Source organism: Manis pentadactyla, chromosome 15 (genome assembly GCF_030020395.1).
Source record: "Manis pentadactyla isolate mManPen7 chromosome 15, mManPen7.hap1, whole genome shotgun sequence".
NCBI lineage: Eukaryota > Metazoa > Chordata > Mammalia > Pholidota > Manidae > Manis > Manis pentadactyla.
In genome coordinates this window covers 1,103,947-1,121,386 of record NC_080033.1, presented here as the reverse complement: position 1 = coordinate 1,121,386, position 17,440 = coordinate 1,103,947, and the positions used below count along the sequence as shown (strand labels likewise).

Genomic DNA, 17,440 nt, shown 5'->3' with positions numbered 1-17,440 from the left:
GCAGTTCGCCCGGCGGCCCCGTGGATCTGTTTCTTGCTTCAACAGTGTTTGGACGGAACAGACCAAGGGACGCCCAGTCTTCCAGTTTCCGACTGTCTTTCAACCTCTTTTCCAGTCGCCGTCTTCGGAACCGTCTTCTCAGTCAGCCTCTCTCACCGGGACCAACCAAACCGTGTTTTGAGCTTAGCTCCTTACTGCCTATCAACTATGAGCTCTCAGATTCGTCAAAACTATATTGCCGAAGTGGAGGCCGGCGTCAACCGCCTGATCAACCTGTACCTGCGGGCCTCCTACACCTACCTCTCTCTGGTGAGGGTCCCCAGAATGCCCCCGGACCAAGTTTCTCCCAACTGCGCACCGGCCCTCCGCGCAGGCGCTGGCCTTCTCTGTCCCGTTTGGTAGTCAGAGGGCGGAGTCCGCGCGCTCGGCCTTCCCTCCAGCTAAACCATTGTTCGCGCCTTCTTTAATTGCAGGGCTTTTATTTTGACCGCGACGATGTGGCTCTGGAGGGTGTGGGCCACTTCTTCCGCGAGTTGGCCGAGGAGAAGCGCGACGGCGCCGAGCGTCTCTTGAAGATGCAAAACCAGCGCGGCGGCCGCGCCCTCTTCCAAGACGTGCAGGTAAGTCGGGAGAGGGCGGCGGACTGCATTTCCCCAGTGGTTCCTGCGCCCTCGGGCTGCCGTGACCATAGCGGCTTAGGCGCACCTCCTGGGCTTCTCAGGGCTTCTGGGAGACTGAGTTCAATCCCGTGTGGCTAGCAATGGAGGCGCACCCAGTCACTCCAAGACGTGGCGGTCCAGACCGCACCGTGGTCTACTGGGGGGTGTAGTTGTAGGAATTCGAGGCGGGGGCAGTGATAGATACAAGCTCTTGGATGTCTTTGCTGGCTAAGCTCTTAACCCACTTAGCTGCTAGGGAGGGAAATTGTGGTTTTAGGCTTGAGGGGTATGAGGCCGCTTCTGAGTCGTCTGTCTTACGGCTGTATAGAAGCCGCCCCAGGATGAGTGGGGTAAAACCCTGGACGGCATGAAAGCCGCATTGGCCCTGGAGAAGAACCTAAACCAGGCCCTTCTGGATCTGCACGCCCTGGGTTCTGAGCGTTCAGACCCCCATGTAAGTATCCCCATTGTAATACCTTTCTTGAACTGAAGGTTACATACTCATCCTTGGCTTTATTTGATTGGCCAAATTTCCTTCTGAGCCTTGTTCCCCCACCTGTTAATGCTGTTATCTCTGAGTGGCAGTATTTGCTCTTCTGTCACTCAGCTCTGTGACTTCCTGGAGAACCACTTCCTAGATGAGGAGGTGAAAGTCATCAAGAAGATGGGCGACTACCTGACCAACCTCAACAGGCTGGCTGGGCCCCAGGCTGAACTGGGAGAGTATCTCTTTGAAAGGCTCACCCTCAAGCACGACTAGGAGCCTCTTGGGAGCCCAGCAGCCATAGAGGGGCCCCTCTGGCAGCCCCCTGGTGTCAGGGCTTCTGTCTGAGCCTCTCCCTGCAGCCACTGGGCAGCCTTTTAACCACCCTGGAGTCCTCTCCTAAGCCATGGACCAAATGGAAACAATAAAGCTTTTTGCAGCAGCTAGTGGTTTTCTGTATGTGGTGCGTGGGTGGGAGGGGGTGAGGTATGGCATCTAATTTCACAAGGCTTTTAGCTGGACTGTACTGGCAGGGAAGAGACCCCCCACCTGCCATATACTTCTGTTCTCTTGGGGTGGGATGTCAGCTGTAGGGGGGTGCGTTACACAGGTTCACTGCTTTGCCAGGCTGTTAAATGCCCCTCTCAGAGGCAGTGCCCAGATTCCAGGGAGCATCTATTAAGACCTGGGGTTGAAAGCTGAAAGACAGATACTCTAGACAGTAATCAGAAACAGGCTTTGGCAAATGATTACATTGCTGGCTCTGTGCCACACTCTGAAAGTACCATCTTTGGCTCAATCCTGGGAGGTTTAAGTATAATTAAGAACCCATGAGCCCATTTGAGATTAGCTCTTACTATGTAAATTGCCCACAGCAACCAGGAAGCTTATCTAGGTCTGACCTCCAAAGGTTGCTTGTTATACCTCTGATTCAAGGCACACAGTAGGAAGAGCCAGTCAAGTGGATCCAAGCAGTCAGGAGCACGTTATATGCAAGAGCTGCTGAGGTAGGGCTTTGGGGCTCAGCACAGAACAGAAAAGGGATGTGAAACTTGGGGTCAAATTCTCTGAATGGTAACTAAACAGTCTGCAAGATGGCTTAGCAGGCAGCTAGCTGTTGGGTCCAAGCTATAAAACTTATCAACTCTGACCGCCTACCCCTTCTCTCTGTTTTTGGTAGAATACCTGCTGGATACCTGTTCTTTTGTCCCCTCAGGACCTCTTGCTGTCACCACTTTGGTGACCACTTGTGATTTTGGGTAGGAAGGGGGACTTCTGTGCGTCTGTCACAACAGTGGATAATCAGGAGAAACACATCAAAATTCAGACAATTACAGCTTTCTACTCCCCTGGAAAGTGTTGGTTCAAAGATGCACATATGGCCTAGTTAGAACTGAAAAGAAAACATTTCCCAATAATAGAACCATGCAGGGAACAACAGGGACAAAAGCCACAGAATCCTGGAAATATGCTTTAAGCTACTGCTGTCCAGTAGTTTTTGCAATGATGGAAATGTTCTGTAGCTGCACTGTTCAAAAGAGTAGCCACGAGCCACATGTGACCACTTGCATATAGCTAGTGCTATCGAGGATTTTAAATAGCCACACATGGCTCACGGCTACCCTGTGGATCTTTTCCAGTAACCTGGCCCCTTACTGCCAAAAAGCTCGAGCCAAGTTTTGCCACTTGGAAGTCAAGACTCAACAAAACAGGTGCCTTCCCTTGAAATAACGATATAATCCAGAACAGCGGTCCAAGTCTCTCCAAGACAGCAGAATGAGACAAGGGATCAGGGACCCAGAGTGGGGAGGGAGTGGCCAGGAGCAAGGCCCACCAAGCCATCACCTGAAATTCTTAAATATATGAAGCACACCTGAAATTCTTAAATATAGATGTATTTTTTCATCTGTGGACACACATAAATCACACTCCTTCTGCCCCCCAAGTGCATCAGACACAGCACAACACACATTAAGGGGTCCCTCCTTGTCACCAAAGCTGGGGGCAGGGCACAGCTTAAGGATGGAAGAGCCTCGAGGTAAATGTGGAGGTTCTAGAACTCAGTGGGCTCAGTTCTAGACCAGAAGGGAAAGGGGCCAGTATGCAGCACAGTGGTAAGGTTCTAGATTCAGCAGCCAGGATCTAGAACCCAGTGGTTTCGTGGTGGGCCTAGCCAGTGGGGGATGTGGGGAGGAAGACAGCCAATTCTGTCCTCAGCAGGTGATTCCCTGGAGGACACAGAAGTAGTCTCAAAATATGGGGGAGAGCTCAGATTCAGGGAAGGAGTAAGATCTGGTCCCGAATAGACCAGAAAGGCATATAGACCAAGACTGCATGTTCTCCAGTAGGAATGAGAAGCCAAGTGGTTCTGCCCCACCTCTCTGCTTGGCCAGAGTATGGAGGAAGAAGGGAGCAGGGGTAAAGGGATCCTCCAGGCAGAGCCAGACACCCCCAGGAGGGGCTAGATCAGAGTAAACACGGGTGCCTTGGCCTGGAGCCTGAGTTTTGGAGTTGAAATGGGGGACCTTATGCATTCAGTTAAGTTCCTGAAAGCGCCCCAGCTTTGGATTTTATTTTCCCATTAGCAGGGACACCACATGGTTTCCAGTGCTTGGGGGCCCCCAGGCCAGGCCTGAGCATGGCATTGCTGTGTACACTGTAGAAATTGCAAGCCAAGAAGGGCTCTAGGAGCCCCAGCCTGGAAGGCAACAGACCAGGTTTCCTAAAATCTCTGGCACCATGGCAGGGTAATAATGGCAGGTGCCTGGCCTCTGGGACCCGGGCCAGGCCGGGTGGACTCCAGGACACAGATATGCATCCTGGAAGCCAAGAAAGGCACGGCATTGTGGACTCTGGCGTGTTGGGGATTCCAACAGTGAAGCTAGAGGGACTGGAGTGTATGGCAAAGGGGATGGGGCTGTGGACCCCACAGAAGTTTCGGGATCTGGAGTGGGGTTTAGTAACAGCGGTGATCTGCATCCACCCTCTAGATGAGGGAGTCAGGGCTGGTAGGGAGTGTGGGGCGCAGGGCTTAGTTGCGTTCCTCGCCCAGAGAGCTGGCGGGGCTGAGGGGCTCGCTGGGAGTGCTGAGTGAGCTGGAGGGCGCAGTGTCCACCGAGCTGCGCTTGCTCCCGGTAGAAGAGGCACAGGACGCGCGCCGGGGCCACTCCGGGGCGCGGATGTTGCGCCGGTCCTTGGCGGCCTCCTCATCCTCGTCATAACGCTCGCCATCTTCATTGGGCAGCGCATCCCGAGGCTCCTCCTCATCCTCGCTCTGGTGCGGGCTCGAGTGTCGCGACAGCGAGGGCGAGGGCGGCACAGAGGCTGGCCGTGGGTAGCGGTAGCCCTGGGTCTAGGTTCGTGGGTGTGGGCACAAACCAGAGTGAGGGGTTGGTTGCTCCTGCAGTCCTGCCCAGGAGTCTAGCACCCCTGAGGCCTTCCGACTCCAGGAGGGGTTCATCCCCCAAACTCCCAGTCCAGCCCTCTAGCTCCTGGCCCACGAGAGATCCCGGGTTCACTCACCGCATCAGCCTCGTGGGGCTCGTAGGTGAAGTATTCTGGAAAGGCCTTGGCCAGCGCCATGTGGCGTGCAGACATATAGTACTTTGGAGAAGGAAGGGGAGAGAACGTCAGAGGACAGGAGCCAGACCTTAACGCCCAGCAGATGCGCGAAGGGATGAACCCTGGCCACACGTTCCACACAGATGAGCGCCCTCTCCTGCACCTTCCAGTAGGCTCAGGGGCCAATTATCATATTTATAGCCCCACCCCTTATACAGATAAGCAGAGCTGTGAATGGACAGTCTCTGAGCCACACCCCCTTATCAGGGGCCGAATTCTCAAGGCAGATTCCTCTTTGGCCACACCCTTATGCAAATACATTAAAAACGAAAGCGGCACTCCGGCAGAAGTTGCTTAAAGGGACAGCAATTGGTCCATGTATGAAGAGACAGTGCCCCCAGCGCCAGCCTTTGGGGGTCTGAAGAGTCAGAGCCGGAGCCGGAAGCGGCTGATTCAGCAGCAGAGGACGGAGAAGGGGAGTTATATATACCCGGCCTAGGTATTTCCAGTCCAGAAGGTCGGAGAGGCGCTCCGTACGGTTCCTCTGGATGATGCGCTGCCGCCGGCTCTGCTGGCAGAAGCTGTAGAGGAAGGAGGTGAGCTGCGAGCAGGAATCATCAAGGCTGCGGAATCGTCTGTCGAGAATGTAGATGCCTGTGCGGACCAGGACGGGGGCTCAGAAAACAGACTGGGGACACCTTCATTCTCCCTGGGACGCTGTGGCACCAGAACTCTTCCTGCCCCTGGGACCCACGTGTCTACCCGCTTCTCTCTTCTTTTAGTGACCCGAGTCTGCGCCCCTCCTCCCTAGGATCCCAAAGTCTCGGCTCTCAGTATGGGCGCTGACCGTAAGCCGACGGGTCTGCGATGTGTTCCTCCATGAAGCAGCCGAAGCCGGAGAGGTTGGTGGAGATACTGGGGATGCCCATAACCGTGCACTCAGCTGCGGAAGGCGTTGAGAAAGGCCCACTTAGCTTTCCCCACTCTCATAGCCTCTTGAATCACAATAAAAGCCTCAACAGCGCCATCTACTGGCACCGTCACCAACTGCCAGGCGCTGTGTTGAGCTAATCACTGAGTAGGCAAAGTCAGGCTGTATATTAGACTATTATAGCCCCTGTTCCTCAGAGTGAAAGCTAAGAGGCTCACAAAAGGGAATTCACTTGCCCCAAGGCTCAGGATGAGGAAAAGTATACAGCTGAGCGATAAAGGACGCTAATTTATTGAACACAGCTCTAGGCCAATGTCTACCATAGTACTTAATCCTCACAACCTGGTACTTTCTAGTGCTACACCATAGTGTTTTGGTTATCACAGCTTCACAGTTTGTTTTGACAAGAGGAAAAGGTCTCTCATTATTACCTCAATTTAGTACCTTAAAGAACCTAAGAAATGGTTCAAGGAGTTTATTATAATTCTTATGTAACTGTTCCTAAAAACCTTAACCTGCAAACACAGACACTAAATATAACAGGGTTTATGGGAAAAATACGATTGCGGCTGATCACATAAAACCCACACACCACTGTAAACATGGCAGAAATAAAAACTGGCAAAATTCTTAAGTATCATGCAAGGACAGTTTACAAGACTTGTTAAAAAAAAAAATAACCCCTAAATCAAGAAATACTACAATACAGCTTTAAAAACATATGAGGAAGGGTGGAGTTTGCTGCCAAAGCAAAATGGCCCCAAATCAGGGAGAACTGTAAATAAGCTGTTCCAACTCAGAGCTCACACCAAAAGGGGGCCAGCAGGAGGAAGGTGGAGCTGAAGGGCACTCAGGACAGGTGGGGGAGACTTTGCCACATTCAGCTGCTGTCATTTGGGGGGGCCAAACATCAGCAACCTGGGGGAAGTCACGTGCAAACTGAGACATCAGTCCTCTAGTTACTTATCACATGAGCTATTGTGCCACAAAAACACATGCTGTAGCAGAACAAACCATTGCCCTTATCTCTGTTTTGCAGAGGAAGAGCTTGAGGCTTAGGGCCCTCAGGAACCTTGCCCCAGATCACACCCGATATGACCAGCACCATGCCACCATGCTGCACTCACCAGGTGTGTAGCCCCAAGGCTCGTAGTAGGAGGGGAAAACCCCCAGGTGGCAGCCACGGACAAACTCCTCATAGTCCACAGGGAGCAGGGGGCTTGTGGAAGAGAGGAATTCTGGGTGGAAAATCACCTAGCAGTGAAAAAGAAGGGCTCAGCCCAAGAATCTTATTTAGCTACTTCCAGGGATCCCAGAGTGGCCCAGACAGGGTGAAATGCTTGTCTAAAGTCACATGTCGGTGGCAGGCCAAAGATTTGAATCTAAGTCTATCTGCCTGAGAAGTTAAGGTTCTTCCTAAAAATAGCAGTTATCTGATGAACTAGGAGAGATGGGGAATGTGAGGCCCAGGCTCTCCCCACCCCATCCCATCCCAACCCTGCCATGCCTAACCCACCCGGCCAATGCCCTCACCTTGACCCTGTCGGCACTGCTATTGAAGAGGCCAATTCGGCGGATCGTGGTCAAGATAGGGTCTGAGGAGTCGTCCAGCATATTGTGGGTGCACACAGGGGGAAAAGACTGCCTCTGTAAGGGCCACAAGTGGGGTGGGGGGTCAGGGAAAGGACAAAGGGCTCCCTACTTCTCTATGGGCCATGCTGACCCAAGGTGACCACAATTTCCATCGAGCTGTGGGGCAACAAGCCCAAGAGATTACCAGCAGCTGTAGATTTACTACTTGGATCTGTCAAGGTTCTCTTTTCCCTTTAACCACATGAGCCAAAAAGAAACTACCTGCCTTTGAGGTAGAGCCAGTGTTAACATACCCCATGGACTACAAGGAGTTGTAGCTATCTTGTTCTGTACTCTTGGCTCTGTCATCAAAGAAACCCAAGGAATCTCTCTGAGTTCCCTTTAATTGCCATCCTGTAATTCTCTCCACCTTCACCCCAACAGAGGCCCAAAGAAACCACAGTTCCCAAGAGGCACTGGAGGACAAAGCTAGCTGATAGGAAATCCCGGGGGCTGCTGGGATATACAGTTCTTTGCAACTGTTCCATCATTTCTCTCATTAAGGTTCTACTCTTCCTCCATCTGACTCCAGGGGCTGTAGAAACTACAATCCCAGCAGCCACATGACAGAAACATCTTTAGTGAGGCTGACAGCCTTAGGGACTATTGGAAATTATAGTTTCCAAAAAAGCAGGTCACAGCTGTTTGTGCAACTTGGCTGTCTAGGTTCCCATTCCCTAGGAAATGGCTAACTAATCCTGACCACAGGTACCAAAGACCCTTGGATAAAAGACCAGAGAATAAAAGAACTCTAAGTCCCAGAAGTCTCTGGAGCAAGGGAAGAGTCAATGTAGCCGTAAGCCCCAGGAGCTGCTGGGAGTTGTAGTTCTCATTTGGTGGTTGCCAATTTTCTCTAAGGTTTCCCATCCACCTAATTCCATTAACCTCAGGAATCTGAAGAAGCTACAACTCCCAGGGGTGTTGGGTACTAAGGCACAGCCAGTGGGACATGAAACAACAGCTGCTGAGAGTTTTCAATGTTCTACAGGGAATGCTAATTGTTTTAGATGATCTGGCTCTATCCAGTATGCCGCTGGTGTGCAGCAAAGCCCAAGGACAGCTGGCTGCTGTAGTTCTCTGTAGTTCACCATTTGTGGCCCTCTTGAATTTCTAAAGTTCCTTTTCACCTTTTGTCCACGGATCCCAGGGGACTAAAAGGAGCTCCCAGCAGCCCCTGTGGCAGGGGCTGCCTGTGGGAAAGCAGGCATAACTAAGGGCTTCTGGGAATTGAAGTTCTATCAGTCAGCTCCCACCCTTTTGTGGACCTCAGAATGATTTCCCAGATAAAGGCTGTCAATAAAGCAGAACTCCCAGAAATCTGGGGTCAGAGCCAACATGTCAAGCTGTCTCTGGGGCTTCTGGGCATTGCCCTCTCTCTGCTCAGGGGTCCAAATCATTACCTGTGTGGCAAAGATGGCTCTCTTCATCATAGTGAAGTCTTCCTTGTCCAGCATCTTGTTCATGTCTGGGAGGCTTCCCCTGCAAGGTGAGCAGGATTATGCATCTAGGAATGCGTGATGAAAGGATCAGGGCCCAGGAGGGTGCAGGGCTGAGGGTGGGACACTCACACCAGCAAGGATTCATAAAGCTTCCTCCCAAACTTCTCCTTCACTGTGTTGGCTGTATCCCTGGAAGGAGCAGAGCAACACGTTACATGCACATGAGCTTCCATTTATTGTCAGGCCTCTGGGGCAGCTGAGAAATTGAGGTCTGAGCAGGGGACTTCAGGTTAGAGGATGGGGACCTGGGGAGCAGGCCCTGGAAGGCTCAGTCAGATCCCTTGTGCCCTCACCAGCTGTGTGGCCAAGAACAGGTGGCCTTCCCTCTCTGACTTCAGTGACTCATTTGTCAGATGGGGATAAAAATAGAATCAACCTCAAGGTTTCCAAGTAAGAACTCAATGAGGTCATAACAAAAAGTGCTTAGTGCCTGGCAAACAGCAAGCCTTCCAGAAATGTCAACTATTATTAGGATTTGTGCTAGTCCTGACAGTGGCAGTGCTAAGCCCCATTTTATGAAAAGGGAAGATTATGTTCTGAGAGAGGAAAATTTATGTACACAAGTAAGGCCAGTAAACAGTGCCACCCTACAGTCTCATTGCCAGTCCTCTGTTCATAGTCCTCCCACAGCTCTGGCCTCATTTTCTACCCCATCTCCCTAGGGTACATTGCTCCAGTCCTGCTGGCCTTCTTGCTGTTTCTTAAATGTGCCTCATGGCCTTTGCACTTGCTGTTCCCTCTTCTTGAAATGCTGTTCCTCAGATACACACAGGGCTCTCTCCCTCCTTTCCTCTCCTGCTCTCTACCTAATGGCACTTTCTCAGTATGGCCTGCCTTGAAAACCCTGTCTTATATTCCAGTTGCACTTCATTTTTTGGCCAGAGTGCTTTCTACAGAATTGTCTAGAATGTGAGTTCAGTAAGGGCAGGGATTTTATCTTTCCAGTTCACAGCTGTGTTCCTGGGACCTGGGACAGTGCCTGGAGGCAAATGGGTTTACAGATGAGGAAACTGAGGCTCCAAATGGGGGAGTCACTTGCCTAAAGTCACAAAGCCAGCAAGGGTCAATCACACCCTTTGTGGTTTGGTATCAGAGCCCTAATGGTGCTGTCATGCTTCTCCTGCCTTGTCACTTCTTACTGCCCCCCCAGGCTGGAGGCACCTTAAGCAAGTGATTTCAATAAGAATCGATGGGGCAAGGTGACCATATCACAGATGACAAAATTGAGACTCCAGATGAAACACTGGACCCAAAGCACACAGCTGGGGGTGGGACTGGCAGGGATCCGGGGCTGAGGGCTGCTAACCACAGCTGCTTGCGCACGGCTTGGCCCTTGAGGGTTTCCACATTGAAATTGTTGGTCCTAGCCGGCATGATGAAGAAGGCAACCACTGTCTGCTCGCTGCCATTTACCTGGAGCAGAGGAAAAGGGGGTGGGGGTAGAGGGGTCAGGAGGCCACCCACCTTCTTCCACCCCCCAAGACCACTAGGGCCCACCATGTCCCTTCCAGTCGAGGAGAATTATAGACAGAGTTGCCATCCCTGCTGGGACTCCCATCTCCTATCTGGGTCTCTACACTCCCCCTCACACACGGGCTTCTCTACCCACACCTCCCTGGGTCTCAGTTCTTCTCCCCAGTTATACACTGATTTTCTGGTTCTCCTTTTGTCCCCTCGCACCCTGGGGCCTTACTCTGAGCAGATAGTTGAGCCGGGCCAAGGCCTCCAGGAAGACGTCAGCCCCCTTGTTAGAGAACTCATAGCGGCCAGCAATGAAGAAATACAAGGTCTTGTCCAAGCTGAAGTCCAGGTGCCTAATGAAGGCACAAGGCAGGGTGAAGCCAAGACCCTCACCCTCTAGCCCTGGCCTCGAAACTACAGACCCCAGAAGCTGCGGGAGCCAAGAACCTCTTAGTGCAGAGGAATCGTGAGCTCCTGAGAACTGTAGTGTTCTTCTTCTGAGCTGGGGATCTTCTATATGCAGCCCTCGTTCTGGTACTCAGGACTCAAGAAGCTGAGCCCCCACCTGTGCCCTCCCTGAGACCCAGGAGTCTGGGCCCCCAACTCCCTCCTCTCTTAAGACCTAGATCTGGCTCACATACCCATAAAAATGGCCCCGCACAAACTCCTGGATTCGAGCCTTGCTCTGAGCGTGGAGGTTCTGGAACTCATGCATGGCAGAGAACTTCTTCACATTCAATCCATTGGGCGTCACAATATCTGGGATTGGGGAGAAGGTCCATGTTTCATTTCTTCATTTGTTAATTCCAATCAAAGTGGTTGAATGAATGAGTGAAGGAAAGAGCCTTTTCTTTTCACAATTTCTTTGTATCAGCAGCTCCTCTGTGAGCTCCTTTGGTGACCCAGCTGCCCTGCCACTCAGGCCTTCTTGCTCAGTATTACTCGCTTATGTTCACAAACACAACTACAACTTCCATCAGCCCCTGCAAATGGCGAATCAGACAAGGAACTGGCCTATATCAGGGCTTCTGGGAGTTGTAGTTCTTTTTGTTTCCCCATTCCATCTGAGCTGGAAATTACATACCCCCATCCTGCTTCTCCCAGAATACACCCTCTACCTTCCTCCTGTGGTGTCCCAGCCATTTCCTATCTTCATAGTTCTAACCATACACCCGCTGCAAATGGATGCCAGAGTCTGGGAAGAATAACTGGTTCCAACAACGCTTTTCTCAAAAACAAAATCCAGTGAAACTCTATCCTCTTTCCGAAGACCATTATTGGCCAATAAAACAATTTCCCTTTTCTGAAGTTGATATCAAAGAAACTACACCTCCCAGTAGCTTCTCAGGTATACAGCAAAGCGGCCTCCTATCAGGTCATCAACCTAGGGCATTCTGGGAATTGTAGTTCTCTGCTCTTTACAGTAAAAATATTGGCAGGGCCGTTGACATAGACTACCTCATTCATGTCTAGGGACCCCTGACTGTTTCACACCTGGTTTCCTCTTCAGTAGGTACTGAGCCTCGATGGCAGTAATCTGGGACACGGTGGTGAAAACATGAGCACAGTGGGCCGCCGCCCGCTCCATGCAGTAGCGGTGATAGATCTGCCTCTCGCCTGCTTCTTTGTCCACGTTGAACTGGGCAGGAAGGGAGGGCAGTCAGGTTAGAACTGTGGAAAAGATGGCAGGTTCAGACTCCTGAGTCCTAGGGGAGGAGGGGGCTGGAGGCTGAACTACTGGGTCTCAGGGAGAAGGGAGCCAGGGACTCGGACGCCTGGGTCCTGGGGGAGGAGGGAGCTTGATGCCCTTGGCCTTCCCAGGCAGCCTGGGGCTGTCCTGAAATACTTGCAGCCCCATGTGCCACACTCCCAGCTCACATTCTCCAGGTTGTTGTAGAAGTCCACGGCACCAGCACACAGGTAACGCCCCAGCAGCGTGGCATGAGTGGTGAAGATTGTTGCCACAGGCAGCCGCCGGGCACGGCACAGGCAGAGCCCAACGCCTGCCAGCCACTCGTGGAAGTGTGCAACCACATGTGGCTTCTCCTCACTCTGGGCCAGGAACTACAGGGCAACAGGAAGAGGGCTGCTGAGTCTCCATGTTTGTCATGAAGACAATCAGCAATTCCCATCTTAACTGAAGCAGGGGAGAGGTAACTCTATCGCCACTACCACACAAAGTGGGGGGCAGCCCATTGTAATTTCTACAGGACCAGAACTATAAATCTTGGAGGCAGCTGGACCAGCTGACCTCATCCCCACTGGCTGATGGGAGCTGGGGTGTCTTCTTCAGAGGTCCCAGGAGGGCTAAACTGCTGAACTGAAAAGTCTGAAGATTAAGTGTCCCCAAGTCCTGGACACAATTCCTGAAGACCTTTTATTTTACTCAAGAGTAGACATGCATCCAGTATTGGCTGAGGGACTAAAACTGCCGGAATGTCCTAGGAGCAGCCAGTTCATAATCTGTCCTGAGGCATGGGAAGCAGTTTCTTGAGCCCTTTAAAACTTAAAAAGAAGTGGAGCCAGGATTCCTGTTCTTAACGAGGCAGGGGACTCCCAATATCTAGGGCCCCTTCTGAGAGCTAAGTCCAGTCAGTTAACTCCCAGAATTCCTTGGAGAAAGCCCTCCAGCCAGACTATCCTCCCCAATGGCTCAAAATCCCTGTACTTGGAAGACTAGAGTGAATGAAGCTGGGTTAAGGTTTGGATCTCTGAGGAATGAAGAGTCTGAGCCCCTCAACGTCCATATTCCCAAAGGTCAGAACTAATCCTTGGATAAAAGGACCTACAACTCCCAGAATGCCATGGGAGAAACCAGCCACCCAGCCACCCTCTTGCTAGGGGCTGAAGGCTATTGGGTCTGGGGTTGAAAGGACTGACATGGGACCAGCAGAGGGGCCTACCTCACCCAGGAACCAGGTGGTGAGGAAGCCAAAAAGGACAGCATCGTTGGCCTCACGGTCGTACCAAGGCACCCCGATGTTGCAGGTGTCCCAAAGCTCCCCCTTCCAGCGCTCCAAGGCCCAGGCTGAGGCCCCCACATCCAGGAGCACCACCAGGGGGCCCCCCTCGATCAGCCAGCGCCCAAAGTACACCTGCGGGGATGGGGGATCCAGAGGGTGGCTCAGGGCTTGGGCCGCAGGTCTCTGGGCATAGCCTCGGGGGCTCTCCCATCCACAGGCAGATGTTGGGGCTCACTGCCTCATTCTCCCACCTTCTGTTTCTGCGTCTGCTGCTGATCTCTCATGGGCTGCCTTATCTCTCTCGTTGCCGTTAAGGTATCCCCACCACAATTTCTGTTGCAGCATTTTCCTGGTACCCGGCTTAATTTCTCTAACTGCTTCCTTTCTTCTTTCTCTGCCTTCTCTCTCTCCTTATAACCACATAGTTTACATGCCCTATCTCTGTGTCCCCGTCCCCGCCTTGATTTCCACCTTGGGAATCATTGCTGTGACCTGCCGCCTTGTTTCCGTGTTTGCTGTCATATTTCTCCCACCACCCATCAAGTTTCCTCCCATTATCTGTTCTCTCTGCTAATTCCTCCCACTAGATGCCTCCTTCGCTGTTCTCACGGTCACATTGCTTCCACCTGCTGCCTCTTTCCTGTGCCCTTAGATTCATTTTGTACCCTGCAGCCACATCTCTAATACTGTCCACCCCTCTCCACGCTCCACGGCTGCATTTTTCTACCCTCTGCCATGTGTCCAAGCCTGACGATCTCATTTCTTTCAGCTCCCGCCCCATTTCTCCGGTCCAGTGCTTCTTGAGACCACGGCTTAGGTTCTGGGCCTGCTGCCACAGCTCCACGCAGCTAAGAGGTGGTCATACTGCTCTCCAACCTGGCTTTTCCCAGCCTCAAGAGCCTGACCCGGGTCCCCTCCCCCTCCCAGCTGTTGTCTGCCCTTTTGCTGGGGGGGCTATTCTTAGGCCCCCAGCACGTGGGGAGCAGCTGCCATGGGGGAGGGCCAAGCTGGCCCTGGGTTCCTTAGGGACACTATGGCCTGACTGGACTCCAGACCCCACCACAAATCAGAGGCTGCGAATGAATGAAGGACCTGGTGTAGCTGTCCTCCCAGACCCAACCTGCCCGTACTCCAGCCCTGCTGCCCCATGGCCCTCCATGCCCATTCATCAGTCCTTCTCGGGGGCTCTAGGACTCCCCCCTCCTCTGTTTAATTCCTGGCTCTGCCCATCCAAAACTCTGCCCCTGGGTTTGTCTGTCTATCTCTCTTCTCTTCATCAGTACTCCATCTTCCTCTCTCCTTCTGGGTTCTTCTCTGACACATTAGGGCTTCTTCTCTTCTGTACCTAGACTCTGTCTATCTCCCTACTGCTCTAGGCCCTGGGGCCACCATCACCTTTTGGGACTCAACGTCTCTCCCTTCGTCTGTGCCCCTCACTCTGCAAGCTCGGATGTTTACAGTGATTACGCTGATGACAACCGTGACCATAACAGCTCACACACGGTGCCGACTTCATGCCAGGAATGGGGCTGAGGACTTTATGAACTATTTCATCCTCCCAACAACCCTATAACATAGATGCCATTAGCATGTTCATGAGCCAGTGTCACATGGGTAGGAAGTGGAGACCACAAATCTGAATTTCAGGCTCCGGAACCCCTACTCTGGCATGCCTGCCTCACCCCAAACCTGCCTCCCTTCAGTTCCATCTGACTGGCTGGCTTTCTATTTAGCTCTTTCTGGATCTGAGGATCTTGGCCTCTTGGACCACTTTCTCAGTCTGTCTTGCACCTGCCGTCTGTCCATTCACCAATGTCTTCGAGCTTGGAACTCACCTACCCACTTCCAGGGGTTGGGTACCTGAGTGTCTGTAAATCTCACCTCCTCTGTATCTGCCTGGGGAAAGTACCAGGCCACCCCAGGTTTCTGCCCAGGCGCCCCCCCCCACTTCCTGGACTGCCCTCCCACTATCCCTTCTCCATCTCCTGCTCCCACCCTGGCCACAGGCACCTGCCTTCCCCCCCTCAGCCAGACCATGTCCCACCTTGCAGCCCTTGTTGTTCATGGAGTCCAGCGTCCTCTTCAGGGCTGGGGTCGGAGGCTCAAGCAATTCCACCTGGGTCCTCACGCCCTGCTCCGTGTATGGTCCCACCAGGTAGTAGTTGTCGCCCCACTCATCCCCGGTCACCTTCGCCTTCGTCTGCAGCACCGTGTAGATGCCACCCACTGTGGGCCCAAGTGTGTAAGGGCAGGCCCCAGCGGAGGTTCACAGATCTAGGACTTGGGGCAGGGTTGGGGGCCATGGGAGGCATGGAGCCCCAGACGCCTGACTTAGAGGAAAGAGGGGACTGGGAGCCCCTACTTCAGAGTCAGAGGAAGGATCGGCTGGAGTTCAAGGGCAGTACTCCTGGCTCTCAGGGAGAAGGGGGCTGGGCTCAGGACTCAGATAGAGGAGGGGACTCAGGCTAGACTGTGGTCTGAGAGAGGAAGGGGAGGGGGGCTTGGGCTCCTGGGTCTGAGAGATTTGAGGGCTGAGCTGCAAGGATGACAGAAGCTAACAAAGATTACCAGGACCCAGGTTCCCCAGGTCCCAGCTCACAGGAGCTGGTTTATTCTCAGTCAGGCTCCAGGACATGGGAGATTCTTTCTTCGTGGCCTGACTCAGCTTCCCACAATTGCCCAAGCAAAGCCTGAATTGTCTGTCATTCTTCACCCTCCAGGGACCCTACCAACCTGTCATCCAAATCTCCTTTCCCTAAATGGGGAACAGACATGCAGGGCACTGCCCCATCCCATGACCCCACTCCAGACCCAGTGTCAGGACCCCCCACTCCTTACCTCCTGGAACCTGGGCCCTGGTGACACATGGCTCCATTGTCTGTGGGCTCCTCCCATGGGGTGAGAACCAGTCCCTTTCTTTCCCCAAGACTCAGCAAAGCAAAATCCCAGCCCCCTCCTCCGTGAGGAGCAGAGATTGCCTAGCTCCTGGGATTCCAGCCTCCACCGGCTCTCCATACCAGAACCTCAGGCCCTTTGGAGCCCGGGACACAGAAGTCCAGGGCCCCAGCCCCTCCCACCCCAGAGCCCAGCCCCTGACCAACTTAGGACTTCCCAGCCTTCCCTCATTCCAGTACGTGTGTGTCTGAAGCCACAGGTGCCTCCACTCCTCGCAACTCTCAGGTAAGGCCCTAAGCCTTCAGAGCCTGGGTATGCAGAGCCCCAACTGTCCCACCCTAGCATCTAAGAATGAGTCTCCAGCCTCCCCACCCCCATCTTTACTCTCAAGTGATCAGTTCCCCAAATTTTCCCACCACGTCTAATGCATCCTATCTCCCAGTCAGCTCTCTCCCAAATCTGGAATGAAATCTCCAGCCCCTTCCCCAGAACCACAGGTCTGAAACCCAGCCACTTCCCAGATTTGCACGAAGTGCCAACCTCCCATCTCCATCCTTGTTCAGGATCCAGGTCTCTGATCAGCAACCTTCTCCAGGACTTAGGATTCTTTCATTTTAGCCCCCTTTTCCCTAGGACCCAGGACCTAGGCTTCCAGCCTCCTTTCCTCTTGAAAGTCAGGAGACTCATCACCACCCCTCCAGGGCCCAGGAGACTAACCCAGACCTTCCCCAAGGACACAGGAGTCATAGTCTCCTTGCCCACTACCCAAAAGTCATGCCATGTAGCCCCATCCCCCTAGAGTTCAGGCCCCCATCCCCGACCGCCCTCCTTGTCCGGGCCCGCCGCCTGGCGTGCTCACCCTTGTTGGCCACCTCCCAGGCCACCTCGAAGAGCACTGTGTTCTCCAGGTCGAATTCATCTTCCCAATCCTCTAGTCCTGGCAGTGAGGACATGGACAAACTGCGGCTTAGAGGCATGGCTGACCCGGGAATGGGGCTCCGGGGGCCACAGGTGGGGGGCCCGGAGGTGTCTGGGGAATGCACTCGGAAGGGCGCGGGTCCAGGTAGCTGTTGCCGGACGGGAAGCTTGCAACGCCCTCGGCTTCCTATTGCACGACCGCACCCCTGCCTTGGAGCGCACGGACCTAGGTAGGAGACGGTCGCAGCGTCACTGCGTCCAATGGGGCCCCTGCAGTGAAACCTTGCAGCCGCCAGGAGGAGGTGCCCGCCCTCCCGGCAAGCGCTATTGGTCCGCGTTGGGGGGCGGGGTTTTCTCCGACTCCTCATTGGTGGATAGAGTAGAGTTTTACTCTGCCCCGCCTCCACTTTAGCGGTCTACTCGAGCTCTGGGGGGCG

The 17,440-nt window shown here is 53.3% G+C and overlaps 2 protein-coding genes across 4 annotated transcripts; one reads left to right on the top strand and one right to left on the bottom strand.

Annotated features, from left to right (window-relative positions):
* Nucleotides 1-15: 15 nt before the first annotated feature.
* Nucleotides 16-1,585, top strand: FTL (ferritin light chain). Its single transcript, XM_036885575.2, has 4 exons — nt 16-309; nt 474-620; nt 988-1,113; nt 1,267-1,585. Exons 1-4 carry the CDS (start codon nt 208-210, stop codon nt 1,417-1,419), a joined length of 528 nt encoding a protein of 175 aa, XP_036741470.1. The 5' UTR covers nt 16-207; the 3' UTR covers nt 1,420-1,585.
* Nucleotides 1,586-3,022: 1,437 nt separating this feature from the next.
* On the bottom strand, nt 3,023-17,270 carry GYS1 (glycogen synthase 1). 3 transcript variants are annotated; one of them, XM_036885551.2, is made up of 16 exons: nt 16,945-17,270; nt 15,235-15,416; nt 13,131-13,322; nt 12,106-12,291; nt 11,722-11,866; nt 10,869-10,986; nt 10,460-10,580; nt 10,073-10,179; nt 8,836-8,895; nt 8,668-8,746; nt 7,169-7,282; nt 6,763-6,889; nt 5,552-5,647; nt 5,195-5,358; nt 4,666-4,746; nt 3,023-4,495 (listed from the first exon to the last, which is right to left on the bottom strand). In XM_036885551.2, the coding sequence occupies exons 1-16, from the start codon at nt 17,060-17,062 to the stop codon at nt 4,175-4,177; spliced, it is 2,211 nt and encodes a 736-aa protein (XP_036741446.1). In that variant the 5' UTR covers nt 17,063-17,270; the 3' UTR covers nt 3,023-4,174. The 3 variants fall into 3 exon arrangements, with proteins under 3 accessions (XP_036741446.1, XP_036741447.1, XP_057349086.1); XM_036885552.2 differs by lacking the exon at nt 16,945-17,270 and adding an exon at nt 16,029-16,237; XM_057493103.1 differs by lacking the exons at nt 15,235-15,416; nt 16,945-17,270 and adding an exon at nt 13,918-14,069.
* Nucleotides 17,271-17,440: the final 170 nt, after the last annotated feature.